At 27.4% G+C, this 27,150-nt stretch overlaps 1 protein-coding gene across 3 annotated transcripts; it reads right to left on the reverse strand.

Moving 5' to 3' along the window:
* Positions 1-257: 257 nt before the first annotated feature.
* LOC145190560 (unconventional myosin-X-like) lies at positions 258-26,809 on the reverse strand. 3 transcript variants are annotated; one of them, XM_090090374.1, is made up of 55 exons: positions 26,662-26,809; positions 25,577-25,675; positions 25,286-25,444; positions 24,629-24,816; positions 23,966-24,103; positions 23,567-23,691; positions 23,254-23,267; positions 21,670-21,754; positions 21,475-21,578; positions 21,185-21,314; positions 20,265-20,530; positions 19,436-19,536; positions 19,088-19,154; positions 17,788-17,880; positions 17,549-17,617; positions 16,935-17,017; positions 16,389-16,503; positions 14,945-15,025; positions 14,588-14,712; positions 14,385-14,505; positions 14,016-14,177; positions 13,698-13,757; positions 13,508-13,620; positions 12,358-12,418; positions 11,892-12,050; positions 11,743-11,783; positions 11,418-11,529; positions 11,100-11,223; positions 9,470-9,546; positions 9,143-9,201; positions 8,766-8,876; positions 8,531-8,626; positions 8,355-8,448; positions 8,170-8,225; positions 7,861-7,946; positions 7,679-7,738; positions 7,509-7,557; positions 7,314-7,400; positions 7,054-7,109; positions 6,752-6,849; positions 6,451-6,631; positions 5,825-5,928; positions 3,974-4,018; positions 3,410-3,484; positions 3,251-3,324; positions 2,809-3,156; positions 2,585-2,711; positions 2,177-2,289; positions 1,996-2,095; positions 1,801-1,834; positions 1,346-1,449; positions 1,152-1,238; positions 966-1,075; positions 659-743; positions 258-563 (listed from the first exon to the last, which is right to left on the reverse strand). In XM_090090374.1, exons 1-55 carry the CDS (start codon positions 26,680-26,682, stop codon positions 456-458), a joined length of 5,640 nt encoding a protein of 1,879 aa, XP_089946500.1. In that variant the 5' UTR covers positions 26,683-26,809; the 3' UTR covers positions 258-455. The 3 variants fall into 3 exon arrangements, with proteins under 3 accessions (XP_089946500.1, XP_089946501.1, XP_089946502.1); XM_090090375.1 differs by lacking the exons at positions 23,254-23,267; positions 23,567-23,691; positions 23,966-24,103; ... (2 more) ...; positions 25,577-25,675; positions 26,662-26,809 and adding an exon at positions 22,163-22,524; XM_090090376.1 differs by lacking the exons at positions 19,088-19,154; positions 19,436-19,536; positions 20,265-20,530; ... (8 more) ...; positions 25,577-25,675; positions 26,662-26,809 and having other exon boundaries at positions 17,544-17,617; positions 17,788-17,882.
* Between the last annotated feature and the right edge of the window lie 341 nt (positions 26,810-27,150).

Below are 27,150 nucleotides of genomic sequence, written 5' to 3' on the forward strand. Positions count from 1 at the left end.
TGATTTAGTGTAACCTTTCCTAACATTTAATTAGCCTTTAGACAAGTTAGAAGGATTGACACAACTTTTACACAGAAGGTACTTGTTGTATTTTGATGAAAAGATCAACAAACAATTATTTTAAAAGTTTTTTTAAAGGTTTATTAGAAAACATAAATTCAAATTTAATTTTAATAACACACAAATACACCTAAAAAATATTTACAAAAAATTAAAAAAAAAAAAAAAAAAAAAAAAATTAAAATGTTATAAATTCATACAAAAAAAAAGACACCTAAAAAATAAGAAACACAAAAAGTAAAAAAAAAATTCTTATTGGCATAAAAAAAGTAATAAAAAGAATAATAATTCTTTCTCATAAAATTTTAGGCAAAAATATTTAATCTCATTTACTAACATAAAAAGTTAAGTTCTTTAAAAAATATTTTTATAGCTAAACTTCCGTAGGGCAAGTTTTAATTTTCGATAAGGTGTAACGTGTTTTTGAACACCTCGCTGTTGCGACGAGCTTTTTTGACGATTTCATTGATGTAAGCTTTCATAAGTTTTGCAATCTCCACGACCTGAATTATTGAAAATTCAGTATTGAAAACGTTCGCTCTTTTATAATAAACCTAATTTAGTTTACAAATTTAAAAAGATTAGATAAAAAACCAACCTTCTCAGTTTCAAATTGTATTGGACTTCTACCTTCTATGATAATACGGTAAATATTAGGGTAAGGTGCCCCAAAAGACAAAATGCTAAAAAACCAAAGTATAACCAGGTTAAAATAAATTCCTTACAAAGAAAGTAAAGCTAACGATCGATGTAGTTTTATAAGCACGCAGATTTAACGATCGATGTAGTTTTGTAACCATGCAGATTTTTAGGATATTGTTATGCATTTTCCCATAAAGAAAAATGTTTGAAAAAAAAAAAGAACTTCGTAACCGAATAAAATTTTAAAAAGAACTGAAACTTACTTTTCATAATTGAATGTTTGTATCGGTCGCGTTTCGTCGCGTTTATACAAAGCTACGTTCTTATAACTGACTCCAAGCAAAAGATTCGGAGGAAAGGAAGAATCTTTTGACTGCAATAAAAGTTTAAAGGTATCAAGTTTTAAGATTAGATTTACAAAGCTTTATGAAAAACATTGATGAACAAACCTTGACATAAAACATAGTTGATCCAAATCCGTAGCAGTTCTTCACTATTGACATATACTCAGCTTGGGCGTCGTCAGGATCAGTTCCCTAACATAAACGCTAAAGTTTATTGGCTTTTTTTTTTTAATGGATTTTAATTCTAAGTAAAATAAATAACTTTAAATTTGTGAGGGATAAAAAAGTGAAAAATTAACCTTGAGTTCTTTCCATTTGCCCATAATACTGCTTTTTATTGCAGAAAGTTCTTCCTCGACATCGTAAGTAGGTTGCTCTGAACCTTCTTCGATTTCTTCTTCACCTTAAAAATGTAACAACTTTTAATGTTACAAAAAGCCTAATATTTGGGAACGTTTTATCTAGAAACTTTGTCAAAGCGACACGCTACACGTGTTTAAATTATTAAAATTATGACGTCTCCAGTAAAAAAAATTAAAAAGTTTATTTGATTAGTTTTTACATAGAGCAAGGGTTGTTTAACCCATCGCAATATTAAACGAGGGTTTGCATAGCTTACCTGTAATTATTTTTACTAAAAAATTACTCAAGAAATTTACCCTACCTATAAATTTGCTAAAATTAAAAATAAATAACTAAAAAATACATTAATAAAAGAGTACAAGTTTTAGCAAATCAACAAGATATTGAATACCTTTGAATGTTAGCATTGCTTTGAGTAGCGTTCCCTAAAAATACACCACGCATTTCAAAGTATAAAAGTAGACAAAATAAAATTATAAAAATACAAAATTAGAAAGACAACAATGTATAAAAAAACTTTATACACGTAAAAAAAAATAATTCACGTTAAAACAGCTCATTTTTTTCACGTAAAAACAACTCATACGCGTATCGTTCCGTGCTCTTTTTTTGGTGCAGGTTTCTTTTCTTGAGCTGCTTTTGATCGGATTTTAGCAACAGGGAATATTGTACTGATTTCTTTATCTCTAAAAAGGAAAAGAAAACGAAAAAATGAAATATGTCGTGCAACAATCAGCAATAAAAGAAGTATTTTAAAAGATTGGTACATCCAAGTTCCAACGGAGCAATCTCCTTCGATATATTGCAACCGCAGCGCAGCCAGTTTGCATAAAGTTAGCTCTGGCAACAGATACCTTCCACGCATGATGTGTTCACAAGTCTACAATTGGAAAACGTACAAACTATAGTTTGAACGCGCAAAACAAATCATAATGAAACAAAATGGGTAATCAGATTTTGAAGTATAAAACATTAATACAAAAATTACTTTTATAAGCTATGAAAAAAGAGAAGGGCAAAAGCTAAACATCAAAAACCATTCTTATAAAACTATTAACCGAGTTTTAATAAACCCTGCTAATTTTCAAAAGCTGTACAAGACAATGTTGAAAATATTTGATTGTAAAAAAAACTTTGAGTATTGTAAAATAAAAAATTCTTAAAAACATTTCCACCTGTTCATAGAGAAACAGTCCCTCTGGTGAATTGGGTTTAACTCGTTGCGGATGTAAGAAACAAAATATCTTGAAAAACAGTTGCCATTTGTTGCGACTATTTTTGTTCGCTTCCAATGCTTTGTATCTATGTCAACGTAGAATTTTTCATTAATTAGTAACTTCAGAAACAACAAAAAAGACTTTTTTTTTTTTTTATTAAGCAACGCTTTAACGGGTCTTACTTTTCAAATTTGGATAATATGTCAGCAATTATCTGTCTGTCCTCAATAGATCTTTCATTGTGTGGACCACATTTTTCAAATAATCCAAATATTAGGTTGTCTTGAACAATTCTCATTCCTTTGCATAATATCTTTACTACTTCACCACTTGTTGTTGATGAATCAATAGAAATTTGGCAAGACCCTCCACCATAGCAATAAACTGTTGTGTTTATTTTTCTTCTTCCCAAAAGAGTAATAATCTCTTCTCGAGAAGGAGGATATTCACGGACCCGTGTTCGTTTTAATGCTTCAGCAGTAAACTCGCTAAACTTTGCGATTTCTGAGTTTGTAAACTGTTCACTCAGCCTAAGCAGTAAAATGTGAACAGAAAAATATTTGGGTGCCGTAGAAAATAAAATAAATTCAACCTATTTATAACTTATATCTAACCCTAATATACCGTTTCAAGTGTGCTGTTAGAAATCTAAGGACTTTTCTTGATGGAAGGAATGTGCAAGACATGCATAAAAGTACCTGAAATTTTATTATAAAGAAAACATCAAATGAAATGTGGTAACATCAAAACAAACAAAAAAAATCAGTATGAGAAAAATCTTACCTGCATATGACGCAGTGCTGAAATGCTATTCGGCTCTACAAGACCACTAGTTTGTTTGATAAGTTGACAATAAATCTTGTAGAAAGGTAAAAATAATTACAAAATAATCTTTTTCAAAATTCACAAAAAGGTACCCAAATAGATGAAAGGGCTTTCCCTATAGAAATCAACTGCAGAGCTATTCTTGTATTTATTGATTCCAATCAAGAAAACTTGCTACACAAAAATTATGCATTAGAACAATATACAAGAATTGTTATATAATTAACAAAGCAATCCTGCAATTTTATAATTGAATTATCTCAAAAAACCTTCTTTACAAGAATTTAATTTAGAAGTTAAGTAGATGGGACTTGCAGATATTTTTAAAGAAACCAATTTCAAATATCATTACTTTTTTATGAACAATGATTGTTATTTGAGTCTAGAATAATTTTAAAAAAGCCAATATATAAACTTACCTATTGGCACAAGCATTTTTAAATATGCACAAAAACTCTCATGCAAATCTATTAGTAGAAAACAGAGCAAATGCATAATTAAAAATTTTTTTAAAAAGCTCACCTCATCTCTCAATTGATTGAGATCATGACAAGTTTGAAGAATACCCTGCAACAAAGTAAAAAAAAAAATTTTATAATTTTTAAACTTAAAAGTTATTTTATGATTTTAATAGCAGATTATTTAAGCTTTTTAAACTCTTGATAACTGAAAATAAACTCATTAGATACACTCATTAGACAATGGCCTGTTGTTTTATTGTTATTAATTATTGTTTTAATGTTGTTAATGGTTTTTAAACATCATTTAAATTACTGTTTCTGTTAATGAGTGAGCTAAAAATTTGAATAAAATATTCTCAAGGACAACTAACATTTATCAAAAATAAAATTGAAACCAAATACAGCCATAAATCTGCAAAAATTAAAATTGAAACCAAATACAGCCATGAATCTGCAAAAAGGAAACAAGTGACATTTTATTTTTATGCTTAAGAAATTTTTATGTGATATCTTTCTATGATAATTTTCTCTTTATGATATTTTATTCTTTCTCTTGATATGATACCTTATCATCTTTTTCTTAAAATGATACCTTATAACATTTCTCTTAATATGATATCTTATCATCATTCTCTTAATATGTTTTTTTATCATCTTTGTAAAGAGTTCTGTGTTAAAAATTGAAAAATTCAAGATTTAATTTCTTTTCTTTTCAGCTATGTGGCTAATAAAACTATGAAAACATCATGCTATAAATTCTCTGATACAAAGCAATAAATTGCTCAACTCTATTCAGAAAGCCAGTATGATCAGCTTTGTGGCTAATGATGACCTTGTTGTCCTTTCTACATATAAACAATGGTTTGCCAATGGAAGACTTAGAGTGAGTTCAAATAAGCATACATAGTTTTTTCTTTACAATATTAATACTTATACTGCTGGAGTAATTTTCCCAGAAGTATATGTACTACTATTATAAAGACCTCACTACCTCATCAAAGAATTCAGACATTGAAAAGAGGTCTGAACCCAATTTTAGTTATGATTTATTTTGAATTAGCAGCAACTGAGCCTTTCAGGGGCTAACATAGGATGTTATTTATTTGATTAAATATTTAATCAAAAATTTGAGTTGTTATGACATAGACAATTTGTAATTATGTGGAAGATAATTTTAATGGTAAGAAAAAAAAGAAGGGGATCCTCTGGGATTTTTTATTGTGAAGCCAATTTTTTTGAGTCATATGTAACTGGCTTCACTGTAAATGCAATTTTGGAATAGTACAATGGATTGAATGTTATTGAATTAGCAGATCCATAAACAACAAAACTGACACAAAAATTACATCAGAAAAGATCAACTATCAACCTCTTTACTGTCAAATGAACTGGGACCAACAACTGGAAAGAAAAATAAAGTTTACATTTGCATCAATGAAACACAGAATAGTGTGGTTTATGTTGAACATGCATTTAGGAGACATTGCATGTATTTTAAACATTAATTTTGTTACACATTTTCCTTAAAAAATGAAGTACTTTTTAAACCTTCCATCAAAGGTTTTAAAAGTTAACTCCCTAGGAAAGACTTACTTTTATTTTTTTCATTTTTTAGACCAGTCACTAACAAATTAGCAATTTTATAAAATAATAAACTATCTGTATGCGGAAAGAGTACTAAAATGTATTATTTCTTGAAATAAATAATGAGTAAAAGTAAATAAAGAGTAATTTAAGGTACTAATCATCTACTGCAGATTAAACTTTGTTTTTAAGAACCAACATTTTTTAAAATTTATTTTAAAAATATCTAGCAGAAAATTAAAATACATGCTGATTATAATAAAATTTATTAACTAGTAAATGCATCTTTTAAAACACAGAGAACACAATGAAAAACACATGTTTATACCTGCGTAACAGCAATAGGATCAGCCACATTTTCTAATTCTTGCAAACATTTAAATATTTTCAGAGATTCCTCATAAAACGTTCCATAACCTTTATTCTGTGCTTCTAGACAAGTATAAATAATTCAAAGTAAGAATTAATGCCAAGAAAATAATTAGAATAACAGCAGTTTTCGTAAAAGTTATAAATTTAAAAAAAATGTTCAAAGGTTTTAAAAACATTGAAGAAGTATTGAAATTGAAAATAGCATGTAATACTTTATCAATGAATGCAAGAATGAAAAGTTAAAAAGTTGAAACTATAGTTGATCTAAAAATTAAGTTTATATAAAAACGATTTACACGCAAATCAAAAACAAAAGACAAAATTCAAAGTTTCTTCTCTTTTCAATGCCCAAGAGAATGCTCAAGTGAAAACTTTTTTGCAAAAACACAGACTGGAAAACAAGTAAATACCAAACAGCTTTTGCTCAAACTCTTTTACTTGTAAAGACATCCTGTTTTGAGTGAACTAAATCTTCAATATATTTAACTTAGTCTTTTAAAATTGTAAAGCTCAATCTTAAAGCTCACTATTGAAAAAATTTCTACAAAAAAATATTTTTCATTAAAGCAACTTTGTTCTTACTTAGTGCAAGTGAATAACCATAAGGTAAAGGCAGCAATGGCATCTTTAACGGTTGCTTAGTGAAGCTCAGTAGTGGGTTAACACGATAAATTCTATTTACCATTGATTCATTTTTGCAGTTCATGATTTCGTTCATAAGTTTTTGGTAAGGCGTTTCTACAGGAGGCTTATTGTCAATGACCTATTATAAATTTTAAAAAATATAGTTTAAATCTTTAAAAATTAATTGATAGATTCATTTGACTATATTAAAAAGTAATAGCAAATTGATACCAGATAATACAAAGATTATAATTATTACCTCTTGTATTGCAACTTGCCAACGAACGGCCAATTCATGATTTGGACATACCAAGTTGTAGGATCGTTTTCGACCATTTACAACAAATTCCCATCGACCTAAACAAAAATAATGTACTATTTTGATATATTAAAAACTAAAACACTTATAACATGATTAATATCATAAAGGTGCAAAAAAAAACTAATAGAACAAAACCAAAGTAACTTTTTACTATTCAAAAAATTTTTCATTATTCAAAAAAATTCCAACTTAAAACCAAACAAAGTTTCTATTAAATCTTGAAAATGTTAACAACTCACCTGTTTCTTTACATTTAATGTCATCCACAGGTGGAGGAGGAATTACTGTACACAAACTATAAAATACATTATATTTATTATACCATATCTTACTTAATATATCATCTAAATTTGGATAAAAAAAAAAAAAAAAGAATTAAATTTGTATTCAATAAGAACAAGTCACAGCTAAAAAACTTTTCATTTTAAACAAAAAAAAAAAAAAAAAAAAAAATGTTTAAAAGCAAAATAATTATTTAGATTTAATTAAAAGAACTCACCTGTTTAAAACAATTGAGCCAAGTTTTGAAGAATTGTTCTCAGGGGACTTAAAATAGTCAAGGGAATTATTGCTGAGTACAAACCATCTGTAAAAAAAAACATATGTCTGTATAAGTCATTTTTCAAGTGATATGGAAAATCTTTTGATCGATCTTAACATAAAATGTAATATAAATATGTTATAAACACAAAACCTTTTTTTATCACGAGCTTGTTCTTTTGGTGCTAACTTCAACAGCCATCCTTTTATAAAAGTTAAAAAATACTCAGTTAACAATATGAATTATTGTACTTTTAATTTTTTAAGCTAAAAATAATGAAGATAAGAAACTCATATACTTAAATAAATTTAAAAAATGGAAACCTTTTTCTATAGAAACACTTGTTCCTTCCTCCAATTGTCTTTTTTTGCTTTTTTCCAAGACTAAAAAAACATTTTTTTTTTTTTACTTCATAAACAATTCAATAAAAAAAAAGCTCAAAATATAAAATAAATTATGCTAATTGATAACAATTAAAAAAAAAAAAGCATATTTAAAAGTTCACCTCTGACCCAATTCTCTGCATCTTCTGAATTTTCTGCTACAAACGTGTAAACTCGATTGGCAGTAATAACACTGAACCCTTGAGATCTGAAACAATTATGCTTTCATAACTTTGTTGTTTTATTACTTTTCAGATTAAAAAAAAAAAAAATTGAATTGTTTGCAACAAAAATTTTCACTTTTCCTGATTATTTTTTTTACAATGTTTTTAACAAATTAGAATTAGGGCAGAAAATAGCTATCAGATGAAGGATGAAAATAAAACAAAGTCAGGTAATCAGTGAAGTTTTATAGACAAACCTAGACTTACTTTTCCTCAATGAGGTCTACTGAGATACTTTCAATTACAACTGTCTCAATTGTACCCTATACAAAATTTAAACAAAGTAGAATGAAAAACAGTACAAAAATAATCAAACTCAATACTAAATCCCATTCATATAAAGTTTATCAAAACACAATCCATAACAAATATTATCTAAATAAGTTGTATACCACAGCATTTTTAATGTTTGCACTCTCTTCCTTCATTTGACACAACTCTGAATCAGTAGCTCTATGTACACGATTTAGAATTCCAAACCAATCACTAAAAAACAAGTTTCAGATGTTAAAAAAAACATCAGAAATACGCTAGTTTTAAAAAGTAAGTATATTAAACTCTTACTTACTCCCATTCTTGGGGAGTTTCAGCAACAAGATGATAAGATCTTGATGGCATGATAATACTAAAAGCATTGTCTTTCTGGCTGCTATCCACTATTTGCCTGGAAAAATATTTTATGGTTTTCTATACTTACAAATACAGTATCCAGAGACTTTTAAGTGAACTCTTTTTATATATAAATATAAAAAAAAAACAGTCTTATAATCTTAAAATATTTTGTAAATAAAATAAGTATATACCGACAACTTCTCAAATCAATTGTTCCTAAAACTTTAGAGCCATCTTGATCATTTTCATGATATGTTAGAACTGTGTCTTTAAGAATAAACCAGCGCTTTTTCCAGTTACGTCTAAACAAAGATATAAAGTAAGCGAAGGAAAAAATTCAACAGTCTGCAATTAGCATTTAATAAACAAAATTTAAATTTACAACTACCCTTTTATTAAAGAAACATAAAAATTTTACTAAAACAAAAAGCAATACTAAGTTCATTCTACATATTCCCCATGTTTAAAAAGCAATTTTTATTCCATAAAAAATGACTAACCGGTGTTAATAAATGAAGAGTCTTTAATTCATTTACAATCAATTAAATATCTGCATAAAGATTCTTACCGAGATAAAGTTCCGCTTCCTCCTCCTTTCTTGAGCAGCCACCCACTCTTTAAGCCTTTCTAAAAAAACAGAACACTGGTCTTTCTATTTCCATAACAAGTCAACAGGTAGTGAGGATAACATATCTTAGGAAAATTGTTACGGATATCATAAAAAAATGTTATGGATAAAAGTAAAAGTCAAATTGTCTTTTTCATATTGGAAAACCCAACTTTTGTTAACTTAAAAATAAAAATACTAAAATGGAAAAAGTTTTATAACAAATTTGTTACACTAAGATGCATTCTACTTATTTTAATAAAAAACTTTACAGCTTTGTTAATGCACCTGCTTTCCACGGAACCACATTAGTGTATCATCTTTAAGAACACACCAATGTTTCTTCGCATTGGTGATTATTCCACCTGATATATTAAAAAGAAAATCAATAAATGACACATGCTTATAATACTTATTTAGTAACTAGTTTAATAGTTGGGAATTATCCAAGTAGCAAAATGTAACAGAATAAAAATAGTTTAAACTTAAGAAATAATCTCCCAAAATCTTGTTAACACAAAAAATTAAATGGAAACATCGAAGCATAATTAGGCATAATTTTTTAATTTCTGTGAGTATTTACAAGGTATCAAGTAAGCACTACAGTAATATATATTAGGTGTATAACTTTGTTTCTGTCATTTTTCGATAAATGGTGTTAGAGTTACACGGTGAATCGAATTGTTGGATCTATTGTTTGGCAATTTTATATATCTAGTGAAAACACCACTTCCAAACATAAGTCATTTTGTACTTGCTTCATATATTTTTAATCACTTTAAAAAATCAGTTTATAAGCCAAATTCTCATCGTTTAATTCAAAGAAATCTATGGCTGAGGCTCATCAAATGCTCTCAGATATGTATGGTGAGGCAGCTATCAGTGAAAGAATGTATCATGAATGGCTTCAATGCTTCAAGAAAGGTGATTTCAACATCAAAGACCGTTATAGCGGTGGAAGGGAAAAGATATTTAAAGATTACGAGTTGACAACTTTACTTGATGAATACTCATGCCAAACCCAAGAAGAGTTAGCGGAATCATTGCATGTGACTCAGCCAGCCATTTCTGAGTGCCTCAAAACCCTGGGAATGTTTCAAAAGCAAGAAAATTGGGTACTGTACAAGTTGAAGCCAAAAGGCATTGAACAGCATTTGCTTGTGAACAGCTGATTTGAAGGCAACGACTAGGGATGAAAAATGATTCACTACAATAATCCCAAACACAGAAAATCATGGGGATTGCACAGCCATGCTTCCAAATTGACAGCCAGAGCCAATATTCATGGCTCCAAGATTATGCTCTGTATTTGGTGGGACCAGCTCAGTGTGGTGTAATACGAGCTGCTAAAACTGAGTGAAACCATTACAAGCAAATGATATCGAACTCAACTGATGCATTTGAGACAGATACTGAAGGAAAAACAACTGCAATACAAGGAAAGGTGCAACAACATGATTTTGTTGCATAGCAATTCTTAGCCCCATGCAGCACAACAGGTGAATATGTACTTGGAAACCCTGAAATCGGAAGTTCTATGAAACCCACCGTGTTCTCCTAAAATTGCTCCATCTGATTATCACCTTTTCTGATCTGTAATGGCACACAGCCTGACTGATCAGCATTTTGGTTCTTACAATGAAGTGAAAAATTGGATTGACTCATAGATTGCTCTAAAGGATGACAAGTTCTTTCGATGTGGGATTTGTTTGCTGCCGGATAGATGGGAGAAAGTAGTGGCCAGTGATGGACAATGCTTTAAATCATAAATGTACTTTTGAAAATAAAGCCTTTAAACTTGAGAAAAAAATGGCAGAAACAAAGTTATTCACATAATATTAAAAAAAAATTTTTCAAAGATTTGAAAAACTATTTTGGTTTATTTTTCAAAAGAATAAGAATGTAATAAAAGAGTAACCTTTAAGTGAAAGGTATCCTTCGTAAGTAGCATGATCAACAACAGAGGTATCCTCATTTAAATTCATCATACGTGAAATACTTTCATCATCAAAGTCTTCCTCTTCATCAAGTGCTTCCTCAATCTATATGTAGAAAAAAATGAACAAATTTTTGAGATCAGAATATTCTTGTTCATATTACAGATAACGAAACTTAAATGATACACATTGTACAAACTATAAAACAAATAAGTTATACTGTTAAATTTAAAATTGCTTTCCTGAAAAAGTAAGGCTTACTAAATTTTAAAGAAGTTATTTAATATATTGATAGCTACCTGCAATTGTGCATCAAGCTCAGCCATTTCTCTAAGAGCATCTTCAGTAGCTTTTCTTGCTTGACGCTCGAGCTCTATTTGAATTTCCTGAGCATCCATTTCTTCTTTAAGTCTAAAACAGATGAGCATTAATGAATAGAAAGAGTTTACATAAAGTAGAAAGAAAATATTTAAAATAAAATTAAGCTTACAATAGATAAATATATATGCGAAACTTTAAAAAGCTTTGTTAAAAAAACATTTCATTGTTACACTTTTTAAAAAAAAAATTGTTTTATTAACACTTCTTTGAAATCTTAAAAACAAAAAGATTTGTAGAATATACTTCTTAGCTTCTTCTTGAGCATTGCGTTTTTCTTCTTCTTCCTAATAGAAAGCACAATTTTATAAATTTTATTTGCCAAACATAATATTAATTTTTGTATACTTTTTTTATATTTGAATAAAGTGAAGGATATTGACAGAAAGAATTACTTTTAATTTCATCTCTTCTTCAAGTCTCTTCTGTTCCTCAAGAGCTCTTCTATTTTCTTCCAAGAGTTTAAGTTTTGCAAGCTCAGCTTGTCGTTGTTGCTCATCTTTCAATCGCTTCTCTTCCTCTTGTTCTAAGCGAATTCTCTCCTCTTCTTCCCTCTAAAAGTTATTCCAGGTTACATATCAAAACTCCTAGGAAACTAAAATTTCTCTTGAACTACATATTATTATTCTAAATCAAGGTTTGATAGTCCACCATTTGTAAATAACTAAATGATTAAGAAAACTATGATTTTTTAATAATTTATAGCTGGATCCTACTTAAATAAAATGTAAAGAGAGAGCTTTATATACTAAAGAAAATTGTACTTTGATTTAAGCAAAATAAAAAACTCTTTGATTTTTATCCTCCTATATGCCTAACTTTTTTTAGAATGAACAAAATAAAAATATCCATGTTCTTTACCTTTTCCTTCATTTCAGCAAGCTCTTGTAATTTTCTCTCTTGCTCCAATTTTTCCATTTCTCTACAAGGTTGGGAAACAATTGAAGAAAAAGTTCAATACGCAATTTTTAAATATAACGAAGCATTAACTATGAGAAATTATAAAGCACAAACAAAATATTCATTTTCTATTTACAAAATAAAATATCATCTTGCTTTATAATTTTTTACTATATTAGAATTTCAGAGAAATTTCACCACTAAAGACAAAAATTTTATTTGGTAAAGTTTTCATAAGTTAAAAGTCTGTATTTATTTTTTGTATAAAATTTATTTCATATTAAGACAGCCTTTATTTGTAGTAATTATATCACACTAGTTCTAGTAATATTATATCTTACTAGTTCAAGTACTTTTTTAGCACAACTTAAAAATTTTGCGCTGTATTTCAGTTTAAATTTTATGTTATTTAAAGTTATAACTAATTCAACACAATTCTTAAACATATTTTCATATTATTACAATAAAAACTTTACTGCAATGTTGTCAGGGTGTTATGCACAAAATAGCAAGATTTCATAATTTTTATATTTTTAATTACTGTATAATACAGTAACTGCCTGCATACATCTAAAAAGATTACATAATGAAAAACTCTACACAGAACTATTTCTGTATTTGGAATATTTCTGCATCACTTGGGTGAGCCAAGTGATGCAGAAATGATTTAAATACAGAAATATTCTATTTTCTATGGAGTCGAGCAGAGGGAACCATAACTGACCAGTGAAATTTGATTTTCTTTTAAAAGTAGGTTCAAGTGCTTGACCAATTTTAACAGAAATTTCATTACAATTTAAATGTTTCAAGTGCCACACATTGTATAAAGTGCATTCAAAATTAAAAATTAATATTGCATTTGTGATTTGTAATTTTAAACAACTGTAATTCAACCATTCTGTTATTTGAATATACTTATTTATATCATTTAACATAAGTAATTAGTCTATATTCAAATGACAGAATGGTTGAATTGCAGTTCTTGACTTTAATCGTCTGCTGCAATAAACTATGTTAGTAATTTTTTTTTTCCCCATATCAAATTAAATGTTAAGCTAATAACACTTCAATAATTTAATGTTGCATGCATGTCATAACTTAATAACTGTACCTGATGCGTTCTTCTTCTCTGCGTCTTTCTAATTCACGTATTCTCTCTTCTTCAATACGCTTTTGTTCTAACATGTTTGCATAAAGTTTTCTTGCTTGTCTACCGCGCTCAAACTGAAAGAAGAAAATACATTTTATATTTAAATACATTTTCATGTATGGAAAACAAAATACTATATGTAAAACTTTACCCTCTGAATTGTGATGGAGGCTTTCTTCTTTTCCATAAATTTTTTGCAATAGTAATGACACTAAAAAAAACAATTTTAAACAACACATAATAATGGTATCACAAACACTTATGGTAATAATAGTAAACAATACATAATAATGGATTAAGAGCAAATACAAAGAAAAGTTTTGTAAAACTTAAAATAACCTATATTACTTTTGTTATTAGAAAAGATCAAAAACTAAAAAATGAGCTTATAAAAATTCCTAAGAACTAAAACATTAGATCATAAAGTAAAGAAAAAAGAAAAAATGCAGTAAATGTAAAATGTTCCTACCTTGTAGTTTTTTTGAATGATTAAGACTGAAAATTTGACTTTAAGGAAATTTTTACGTATTTGATATCCGACAAGACAGTTTAACACAATGCTACTTGCACAGTTTATATTTTTTGTTCGATGTAATTCAATTTCAGATTCAAGTTTATCCTTTAAAAATATCTAAAATACCAGAAAAGATGTTATCAAATTAATTCAAGAAATAATATTGCGCAAGCTTTATTATTTGAATAATATTACTGAATTTGTACAAACAAAACAAAAATATTATGAAAGTTTACAACTTTTATTTTAAATAACATTTATTTTAGAAACTCAATTAAAAATTTAAAAGAAACTATATCAAAAACATTCCTATAAAATATTTACCTTTGTTTTACCAATACGATGGAGTTCACGACGAGGGTCAAACTGTGTGAGAATGAGGATGCAGTTATCTTTTGCATCCACTAACATTTTAAACTTGACCTTGTAGAATAAAGCTCGATATCTGCATGCAATTTATCAAAAGTTATCAAAAACATGAGGATAAAACAGATCACAATCACACAAAAAAAGAAAAGAATATTAACCTCCTCATAAAATCTTCATATAACCGACGAACTGGAAACCCTGCTTTACGTATTTTTACAGTTTCTAGCATTCCAGAATACTTTAGCTGATTAAGCACTATTTCTCCATCAAATGAATCTTTTGTCTAGAAAGGAATTTATTTGGTGTAATACCAATGTCAAATATTATAACAGAAATTAAAGTGTTTTAATTGCCATCTTATTTAGATAAAACAATGCTTAAAACATTATTTTTGGGAAGTGTGAGCATACTAGGTTTAGATAAAGATGATGAAAATTCTGAGTTTAAGAACAAAGATTGTTGAATCTCTAAAAATGAGAAAAATCGAGTTTGTAAACTTCTTCATAATAAAGTACCTTGGCATTGTTTGGCTTGATGCACCGAACAAAATAAGGGTTTGCACTATTCAAATTCAGCATTAAAGAAAGCAAAGAATCCTAAAATAAAAAACAAATAAAAAATGGACACAAAAATTTCCAGTTTTTTGAGTTTTTTAAGATGCATAACAGCATTTTAAAAATTCATAGCAACATTTTATAAGGATCATTATTTGAAAACAAAGCTTTCAAAAATAGCTTCAGTTTCAAATAATCAAAAATAAAAAACTGAGGAAATCCTTGCTTTTTAAGTAATGGGCAAATACTAATAAATGAGACTAAACTTGACAGTACATAACTTTTGAAAGATTGCCTTTTTTAAAATGTGGCTTGTGTGGTCTGCTTCTTTTTCTCTTTTTGGATAACAAGTCTTATACTATCACTGTTTTGTAATTTATTTTAGATATTAAAAGCAAAAAAAAGAGTTTGATTAATTGCAGATCATTTTATTAACATAAATAATCCAAAAGCTACAGTGCATCACAGTTGTTGCTCAGGACAAAGTTGAAAAGTTGAAATTAAGATGAAAAAAACATAGAAAATCTGAAAAAGCCTATTGATGGTTATTTAAGGATTTTGATGGCTGTTTAAGGACTTTGATAAAGTGGCAACCAAATTTGATTGCAATAAGTGTTAGATATCCAGTAAAAAAAATTATTGATCAATCAGAAAATCAACTGAAGACTTGTTGTGGTTGCACATGCAGACAATATCAAAACTTGAAAAAATTCTTGTTTGGTTGGAAACTTCTGCTTGGGGAATTTCACGTTTTTCTTGTTCTATTTGGTCTGGGTGTGAATTAATCTGGGTGTGTTTATTTACATAAATGCATGATCAAATGGCTGTTTCCATATCCAACAGTATCATGCAGATGGTAATTATATGTAATAATTTAACAAATTGATTGCTCAGTTTTCCTAGATGAAAATTGTGATTTTTCTTGAAAAGGAAGATAATCCTGCATGCACTCCAGAACTTTTTGTAATTGAATAATAATAAAAGGAATTGTCCATGAAAACAACAGGAAAGCACAAATAGTTGATCAATATAAAAAGAAAATTGTACAAGCTATGACTAGTAGTGTGTACAAAATCTTAGACGCTGTTCATAGATACATGAAGCTGCTTTGTAGCTAACTGCCTGAGCTATAGTATTAATATTGGTGTATTATATGCTTTTCACAGAATTAAAATATCTTATTTGACTCAGAAGTTGTGACTATTTTAGGGCAGGCTTATTTTCTACTGATCGCTCATTAACTGCAAAAAACTAATCCAAAATTTAGTATTTGTTTATGCTTAATACATAATATTGTCTGTGTCTGTGTGTGTGTGTGTGTGTGTGTGTGTGTGTGTGTGTGTGTGTGTGTGTGTGTGTGTGTGTGTGTATATATATATCATGCATTTTAATAAAAACCTCTTACTTTAAATTGTGAGCTGACAGTTGGTTTGCGTGGCTTCTTATTAATTAGGGATTTTGCAGAACTACTTGAATCATCGCTTTTCAACTTGTCAAACAAGTCGTAAATAAAATCTGATCTAAAGAATTTTATGAAAATAAGTGAATCAAATTATGCTATAAAAAAGCTTTTTATAATTCACAAGTTTAAAAAATTATAATAAAGAGAAATCAAACAAAAATGTTGTTGCTACAAAACAGAAAATTGTTTTTTTGAAAAAGATGACATTTTATTGCAACAAATAGATAACATGACTTTAAATTGGTGCATTCCAGATGATAGAGTTGTGATATAGATGATAGAGTTGTTAAAATAGTAATTAAGTATTATACTTACTAACAGTTAGATATATTTTAACAGTTGGATATATTTTAAAGAAAATCTTTAGAAACTTAATAAATGAAAAAACTTCATTTATGTGGTTTAACAACATAAGACAAGTGAAAAAATTTTACAACTGAAGACCTGTTTTTGCAAACACCATGAGCTTTTTATGAATATGAAGATTACCTGCTCTCCATTAATGTCTTTAAAAGATCATCCCTGAATGTATCACGATTTTTTTCCAAAAATCCATTACAGTCATAAAACACCTGATAACAATAAAAATAAATATTTAACAACTTTCATGCTTATCTAATACTTATAACATTCAGTCGACATCTTTTTCTCAAGCCAATAAAATTTTCATTCTTATCTCTAAAAATTAGTTTTATTTAATCATAGGTAACTTGATTCAAGGCCTCACAATATAATATGTTTTATTTACAATCATACAAACATGTTTGCATAGTGGTAAATAAAATAGTTTGCTTTTGCATGATTACATGATTTTATTTTCAAAGAAATTGTTACTGCATGTTCATTTTGTGTCTAATTTTTAAAACTTCTAAAATATTAATTTCAATGGGTCATCTAATTCCAAATAGAATTGAAGTATGCAGGTTTTTAATTGTTTTTAATTTATACACTTCAACAGTTTCTGTTTTAGAGCTACTGAAGAAGTTCTATTAGAGAGAACTATTTTATGTTAAAGAGTTATAACTATTGTACTAGGATAACCAGAATAATAATAATAATAATAAAAAAAAAAGAGTTGAAACTTTGTAAAGAAAGTACCAAACCTCCCCTGCATAATGCTTGATGCCAAATTTGCTATTTGCAACACGTGGTTTGACATAAAAAGTATTGTTCTAAAACCATTTTTAAAAAAACTGATATAGAATTTACAGATTAATTATTTATTTAATATTTATTTTTAACTTTTTTTTAAAAAAAACTGTTATTTTGCATTTTATAAGCACATTAATCCAAAAATAAACTTTAAACACATTGAAAAAAAAAACAGATATCTACAACTTACTGCTAAATTTTCATGAAGCTTTTTTAATAGTGACTCATCAGTTCCTTTAGGAAAATGACTCTCTTCATCAATTAGTGAAAGTATGCCAAGTTTCTGAGAAATAAATTTTTAATATGGAAAAATATTGATAATAATTATGCTACAGCATAAAGAAATAAAGTGAAATTGAATAAAATTAAGTAAAAATTTAAATTTAACATTTGTTTGTACTACTGATCATTTAGTACTCTACTAATCACTGGCTCAACAACTTATGTAAACTTAAGAGATATGGAGAATTTATAAATTATTGAAAAAAAAACAAAAAAACAAAAAAAAAACAATCTTTTCAACTTTTCTAAAAAAAGCTATTCAATAGTTAGGAAAAAAAATACTGTAGGATTGCTAATCTAAAAAGTACATTACCTTAAATAGTTAGTCCCAACTAAAAGTAATAGGTAGAAATTAACTTTTTTGCTCAATTGGTTCTTGTTTTTTTTTTTTTTTTTTTTTGTCTTCTACTTTTTATAATCGAATTTTTCAAGACAATTGTAGTCTAGAAAAATTTTTCAAGACAATTGTAGTCTAGAAAAATTTTTCAAGACAATTGTAGTCTAGAAAAATTCGATTATAAAAAGTAGAAGACAAAAGTAGAGTAGTGATTTTAGTTCTATTATACTCTTTTTTTATATCAGATTGATTTAACATTTTCAGTATGACGTCTTTTGAAAACAAAACAAAATCTTCTAAACATAAGTTAAGAGCTAAAGTTAAATGAACTAATAATTCCTTATTGGATATTAAATAAATAGATATTTCTATTTTGTACAGACACAGCATTTCTATGAAAATTTGTCAGCATGTCTATGAACATTCTTAAGTCATATGATCATTTAAAGTCATATGGTGAAGGGAATCCATGGTGAAAAAGCTTAATACTCTGAAACGGATAATTTGTTTAAAGAATTTATATACAATAAAGAAAATATTTTTATGTTTTTTGTGTGCAAAGTCTTTTCATTTAAGTTTCTGAAGAAAAATTTTATGAAAATTAAATGAAGACTTTTAACATATTTGCTTTTATTGTGAATTTAGATGATAGCATTGCCCAGGGACTTATAGATGTATCACTAAATAAATTCCACTTTCAATTTGAAGAAAACTACTTTACCTAATTTGGTATCTGCTATGGGGGTTTATTAAATAAATGGGTGAGTTTATTTCAGTATTCTATACAACCTAAATTGTTAAAGCCCTCTTGACAGCAATAATGAAATGATTTATACAGATAAAAAGTAATAAAAAACAAAAATATTTTCACCTTCTCTACCAGATCTAAACATTCACCATTATCATTCCAATCAATGTCAGTCCACTCTAAACCTTCCCTAAAGAAGAAATGTTTGTTGTTGATTCTTTACCAAAACAATTTCCCTTTAAGTTAGCTTTAAAATATATTAATATATATATATATATATATATATATATATATATATATATATATATATATATATATATATATATATATATATATATATATATATATATATATATATATATATATATATTCAATTTCAAACAAATGTATATATTTTTTTAATTTTAAAATTCAAGTTAATAAATGAAATTAAGTAATTTTATCATTAAAAATGCACACAAAACAACTAACCGGTTATATTCAAGTTGTTCCAGTGAAAATATGTGTTTATTAAAGTACTCCTGCAACTTCTCATTTGCAAAATTAATGTTGAATTGCTCAAACCGATTAATCTAAAAAATATTTTTTAAATTTAAAGAGAAAATAAAGTAGAACTGGAGTTCTCTGCTATAAAACATCATTAGGCCTCTAGTACTCATTAACCATCTTAAGTTGCTTTTTTAATCCGAATCCCCACAATTGAAGTTGCTATCATCATTGTTATCAAACTTATCATAACCACAATTATCATTATTAACATTTTCATTCTTATTGATGGTAATAATTACTATAAGGTTGATTTAAGAAATATTGTCAAATAATTCTTAAAAAAAGCTCTGGATCTCAACTGAAATGCTTCTTTCACTATTTTCTCTAAGTATTTCTCTAAGTGTTATTGACCAAGTAAATTTAAGTGTTGTGAGTTTCATTTCCTCTTTGAAAAGATATAAAAATGTTCCATAGTCACCAGTGAGAAAAACATGGCAAAGTGCATGCACTGCAATGCAATCCTCACATTGAGCATTAAATTATGTCTCTAGTGCTTCCAACAAAATGTTTTCACTTGTAAGCACAAAGTTAACTTTGCTGAAATTTAGCTATATTTTAACACTTAACCCCAAATACCATAAAACAAGCCTTTGAAAGACTGTTTGGTGGTTAAGGGTTATACAGGTGCAAACTTTCATGGCTTTACCTATATGGAACTAGGGCAGTCTTGTAAGCATAATTAAGTTAAAAAAAAAACAACAAAACAAACAATTAAATCATCATCATCCTAAATCACATACATCCTACTGACCTGAAAGTTTTCAAACCCAAAGATGTCTAAAACTCCAATAGAATAAAAGCTCTGGTTTCCTTTCAATCTTATATTGATATTATGAATAATCCACTTAAAGCATGCTTGAAACAACGCCATGGCTATGGAATCTCTTGCATCAATAGCCTGTTCAACACTGAGCGGGCTAAGAATTTCTTCTCCTCGTAAATTCATACTTTTTTGTGTCAATGCATCATTCAATAAGTAAATATCAATTTGCAGCAGCTCAGAAAGTTTTTCAAGATCTAAATAAAATTTTTATCTGGAATAAAAATATGTATTTAATTAATACTTATAAAATACATGCTTTCATTCAATTATATATTTTATACATCATAAAAACAGAAATAAAATAGTATCATAACCACTGTGTAATCTAACTGTTTTCCTAATTCCAAATTTTATTCATCCGATGGGATGACTGGTAACTTTTAAATAAAGATTTTTTAAAATAAAGAATATCATACTTTTATGATAGTTAAACTAAAATCTCATTGAAATATATCTAATAATAATTTATATTTGCTGATATACGAGGGTGCATTTACAAGTAACTTCACTTATTAACTTTATATGGTTTGCCATACAGAAGCACAAAAAAGTCATTTTCTTTTACTTTACTATATAACAGCAAATTTAATTACTTTCTGTTTTTAATTTTTACTTTTTAGATAACATGAGTACAGGTGGTAAGGAAAATTGATTAAAATGTTAATACTAAAAAAATCTGCAAAACAAACCATACCTTTTTTACACTTTACATGAATATCAAAAAGTTACTCAAATACTTTTTAGAAATCTACAATCTATGTTTCTACTTTATTTGTCACATATAGCTTTCATTTACAGCAGTCAGAAGTAACTTTTAAAAATTTACTACCACCACTTTGAATACATACCATATTTGTTGTCTATCTGTGCACCACCAGTTGTAATGAAAGAAATATTTCCTAATTGTAAGATACTTGAAAGAACATAATGAACATTGCTTATCTGTTCATTAGACAAACCAATCACCTTCATGGCATTCTAAAGACAATTCAATTACCTTCATGGCATTCTAAATTAAATACTTTGATAGGAATCTTATATGAGATATGATTTCAACTTTTATTTTGTAAGTAAAATAATTTAAAAAAAACAACAACAACAAAAATCTCTTAACTTTAAATCAATAATTTGTACTTACAATAACACTTTGATAAATTTCTTTATCATTAATGGTTGGGTCTTCTATACATCCACTTTGTCGTAAGTAATGGTATTTATCTGGGGTGCTGATCATGAACAAAGCTTTTAAAGAAAACCAAAGTTAATTACTAAAAAAACTGAATCAATTTAACTAATCAATTATCTATGACTTTTAGAAAGGAGTTCCAGATACCTTTTTGCTCCAGAGATGTGCCTGAACATAGAGAGTAAAAAATGTGAAAGTTTCTTTCACCAGGGTTTTGTCGAACAACACGATTCTGCAAAAAGAGTCATTGTCTTCATAAACTTTAATTAACATGATTTATAAAATAACCTTAAATGTCATTGAAACTTAGAATAATTGAAAAAATTTCTATTAACTTTCATTTGTATTATACAGTCATAAAACATCATTTTTATTCTGGGTTAGGAAAACTGCCAAAAAAAGATGTAGATGATTGATTCTTAATCATCAATCTTAAAATATAAAACCATACTGCATATGAAGCAAAAATCAGAACTGTAAAGAATGATGCAAGAATAATCTGGCTACTTGTTTTAGGTTATTGCTTTCATTCTTTACTTTTTTATTGAAACAAATTGAATATCAGGAAGATCTTTAACAAAGCTTTATTTTACTCAGAAAACAAATTAACTTATTTTTAAGATTTTGCAAATTCTCTCACTTTCTTTAGATGATCAACTTCTGGACAACATCTGGAATCACTTTTCTAGTATGAAGATCCCATTTCAACACACTGTTGCTATCTATAGCATTTCCGCCATTCATGAGCAGTTTTTATTTAACAATAACTCAATATTTCTCAATGTGGCACAGATCTGGGCAGTTTGACACATTCATGCTCTTCATACCACAGCAACTTGGTTCCTTTCATATCATTCCAATTGTCAATTTAACAAAATGGTAGCTTACTTGATCTAGTCAGAATGTAACAACTATTATGCTTTCAAATGATTGGAAGAAGCTGTTTTAACAGGTACTACAGCTAGTACAAATCAATTGATGAAGTCCTGGATAGTTACAGTACTGCAATTGCAAATGTTAAGGAGAAGCTTTTTCTCATACTTGTCTTATGTATTTGCCATTTTGGTAATATGTTCTTGCACTAAATATAAACTTTATGGCTTAAAATATGTTTAAACAACCTTATTTTACAGCTATTTACTTTTGGTCTAGTATTAAATCAAACAGGGTTATTTTTTGCCTATTAAGGATTGCATATTGCTTCTGTTGGGATGTTTGATCATGATATGACCTGTAGCCAACTTGAATGCGTTTTTTATATTGTGTCCTCTGTTGTTCTAAGTTAAGTGTTTTTATATTAATAAGAGAGCCAAGGTTTCATTTGATGGACTTTATGATATTAAGGACTAGCTCTCACTTCATTGAGATGCGATTGCAACTACACTTAGGTTTCCTATCAACATTTAGAGACTTATTGTATTATTTTAAGATGTAATTTACTGCTGTTTCAATCTTTTTCACATTTTTCTTTATTTTCTAATATTTTTAATGATTTTTCCAAACTGAGTTTTCTTGTCTTAATATTTTTATGCAGCATCTCAAAAATTGCTTAGTCAATCATGTTAAAACTTATAACACTTAACCTTTGAAAAGTTAACTTAATTACTGAAAAATATTTTAAAATTAACTAGTAATGCTTGTCACAAGAACTAAAACCAAGTGACCAAAGATTGCTTGCATTATTCTCTAAATTCTTAAACTAATTACTTTTTTGCATAAAAAATACTTTACCTTTTCTAGGAGGTCTTTTGAAAGTAAAGTGAAGAAAATAATAAAAAGTTTTTAAAAATGTGACAAAAAAAAATCTTGTAATATCATAATTGGATTGTTTAATAGTTTTATTTTTACTATAGGTAATATTATCATTATTTTTGCTATATGTTAAATTATTATCATTTGTGTTATATGTCATATTAATATTATTATTTCGCATTTACCAGTCTTTAATAGTTCTTATTTATTTTTTCAATATATTCTAAATTTTCTATAATATTTAAAGAATAAAATTCTTGAGTTAGACTATGAAAAGTTTTTTAAAGGATACAATCTATAATTGTTCCGCCTGTGATGCATCCATTGTTAGAAAAATCAAGCTGCATGAACTTTCCAAAACGACTGGAATTATTGTTATAAACCGTCTTTGCATTTCCAAAAGCTTCCAATATTGGACTGAAATAGTTTTTGAAATTATATATATATATATATATATATATATATATATATATATATATATATATATATATATATATATATATATATATATATATATATATATATTATATATATTATATATATATATATATATATATATATACTAAAATGTAAACATAGTCGTAAATATGTCACAAAATGAAAGAAAAAATATGAATAACTATTTATAAATTTATCAAAAAATCATTAATAAAGTAGATTCAATCAAGATATTTTTGATGCTGATACCCACCTGCTCTGAATTATAATTTCTTCAACTTTCTTATCATCATCTTGATTATCTATTTTTTGAGATACCTTACGACTCATTTCAGAAAGAAAACCAAGAATGTGTTTTGTTGATTCTGTTTTTCCAGCACCTGATTCACCACTTGAAAGACAAAACATTTTAATATAGTGATATATGTAACAAAAGATAGTGTAACCTGCATTAACAGTTTACTAATGTAGAAATTCAGATTAAACACTTCTTAAACACTGACTTCAAACAATAGATCACATTTTATTTAAAGCTAATTCAAAAAAAACTTTATTTGTAAAAAAAATTCAAATGTTTATATAATATTTTTAAATATTTATATGACTCTAATCTCTCAAAGTGTCAAATAGTGAGAAACAGAAAATTAAGAAATTGTAAATTTTTTGTTAAAATAAACTGTTTGGAAGCAAGTTCCTAAAACTTTTTCAAAAACACTATTAAAATTTTTTAGCAGAATGAAAATTTTTTCCTAAATCAATAACGCACTTTATGAATGCACCACAGCTACAAAGAAACTAATTAACAGTAACAGAAACAAAAATTGGCTCTGACAAATTTAATTGGAGAGAATATTTATTTTAGATTTCTGTCCTGGATTATACTTTTTAAAGTTTAAAAACAAAAACTGAAAATTACCTGATTAAAATGCACTGGCTTCCACCTTTTCTCCATAATGCATAGTAAGCTTCATTTGCGATGGCATAGATATGAGGTGATAAGTCTCCAAGATATTTATTGTTATATTCATGCATTTTGTTAATCTCATATACACCAGGTATTACTTTATAGGGGTTTACTGCTACTAAGATAGAACCTATGTGAGTCTTAAAAAAAAAGAAAAGAAATAAAATTGGAGGACTTAAAATTTCAACAGCAAAGAAAAATTTAAACTTGTGTAAAAAAAAACTACAAATACCATATCTATTTGAAGGTTTAAGTCTGCATATAATCTGCTTATTTCTAACACTAACTTCTACCCTTTAGTTCTGTAAATATGCATGCTTAAATATTTTATCTCTTTACTTTGGATAAGTAAACTACAATATTTTGATTCTGATATACTATAAATAAGCAAGCTGCTATTTTTAAAACAAAAATATGTTAATCAAAGGCTTATTCATGAAGAAGCAAATGATATAAAAGTATGGAAATCAAAGGCTTATTCATGAAGAACGGAATGAAACAAAAATCCCAAAAAAGGTTTTTAGACTTTTCAAGAAATTATGATATCATATTAGCAAGTGTTATATCATATTATGATATCATATTAGCAAGCTAGCTATATAAACTTACATAAATTTGGTTTTTAGAAAATCTTTGATGTAGGTTGTATAAAATAGCTGCTTCGTGCAAATCACCAAGCTTTGCCATATCCTCCACTCCATCAATACTGGACTGATGCATGGGAATAGCAAGTTGTCGATTAACAACTGATGATGGATATTCATAACTCTGCAAAAAGAAAACAGAAAATCTAGAGTAAATCAATTTCTTTTTTGATTTAAATTCATTTTTCAAATTCAAAAACTATTACTTTTATATTATCACTATAATCTTAACTATCATTATCATCATCCTCTCTACCTTTCCACTCTTTGTTTGAAACTTTACTTTTCCATTTTTATTTTCAATAACTATGGCTGGATGCCAATTATTTTCAACAAGCAGCCATACAGATGTTTCCTAAAAAATATGTTTTAGAAGTAATTAAGGATTTTAAATAACATAACAAGACTTTAAATGCAATCACACAAAATTTAAAAAAATTACTCAAGCCAGAAGAGTTTATAATTAAGATGTTATACTTTAATTATCTAAGTTATGATCATTCTTGATAAGCAACTTTAATTCATTTTAATGACTTGGGTTTACTATAAGGTAATTAATAGTACCTAGCAATGATTGATGATAGCAATGCAAAATTCTGTTTCAGTTTGTTCATGCTATACTAATAATTGTTAAAGCATTTTGTTTTTGAATATATTTCAATGAAAGATTTAGGTATACTTTTAAATTTTTGGTTACTATCAGTCTTAGAATTTATAGATGATTTTCTCTAAAATCTTTTACAAGAATGTAAACAGATACAACCTGATATAAAACCAGAGAATATTTACTTGTATTCTTGTATTTCAACTAGCATTAGAAAACTATAATTGTTTTTTTCTAAAGACATTAGTCATTCTTACTGTGATATATGAATGTATGTGGATGAATGCCAAACATAATAATCTCCATTCCAACATACAAAATGGCACAAATGATCATCATACGATAATCTCGTATGATGATCTCCATGCACAATATTTAGATCATTAACATAACTATACAAGGAGTGATTTAACATAGATTTTAAGTTAATCAAACTATTTAAGTTGTAACCAAAACATTAAATTTTTTATTTAAAATTCAAACAAACATCATTATTTTTTAATCATTATTTGTTGGGTAATTCTCTTTTTCTCAAACTCAATCACATCTGCAAACTTATGATATCACACATTTTGTTATATGTACAATCAACTGTATATAGGCAATCAAAACTCAAATTTTAAACCACTTCATTGAAGTGTTTAGATAACTTAATGTGCGAGTTACACAGGTATCTTAAGGTGAGTAGATTTTTTATACGAAGTTTATCACTGTGTAATAAGAATTTTGTAACTTACTGCATCACAGCCTTTCTCCATTTTCAGAATAAATTAAGCCATAATGCACCAATAAAATTAAATTGTATCAAAATGATAACAAATACGTCTAAATCACTAAAATAAAGCACGCACGGATGAGACTAGATGCATTTTTTTCAATTGTAAACATGGGTTTCCCTTTTTATGATTGCCATATATGGAGCACAAATCAAAATACAAAACTTATGTTGTTTGCACAACGCAAGTAAAATGCAGAACGATACTTTGGCGCGTTATATTCAAAAACTTTCAAGTTCCGCGCATAATTTGGTTGCAACAAGACTAACGGGAAAATGTTAAATGGAAAGAAAATATCAGAGGAAAGATGTCAGAATTGTTAAACGGAAAAATGTCAAGTTGGAAACAAATTCGAATGGAAAATTGTACCAGAAAAAAAGCAATAAAACTGTTTTTTTAAAATCATTTGAAGATTAGCATTTCCTTATACTTTATAATAACTCAACTCAA

The sequence above is a fragment of the Hydra viridissima genome, unplaced genomic scaffold (genome assembly GCF_058129835.1).
Source record: "Hydra viridissima isolate aposymbiotic clone 2 unplaced genomic scaffold, HvirCarnegie_v1 scaffold_6, whole genome shotgun sequence".
NCBI classification, from domain to species: domain Eukaryota; kingdom Metazoa; phylum Cnidaria; class Hydrozoa; order Anthoathecata; family Hydridae; genus Hydra; species Hydra viridissima.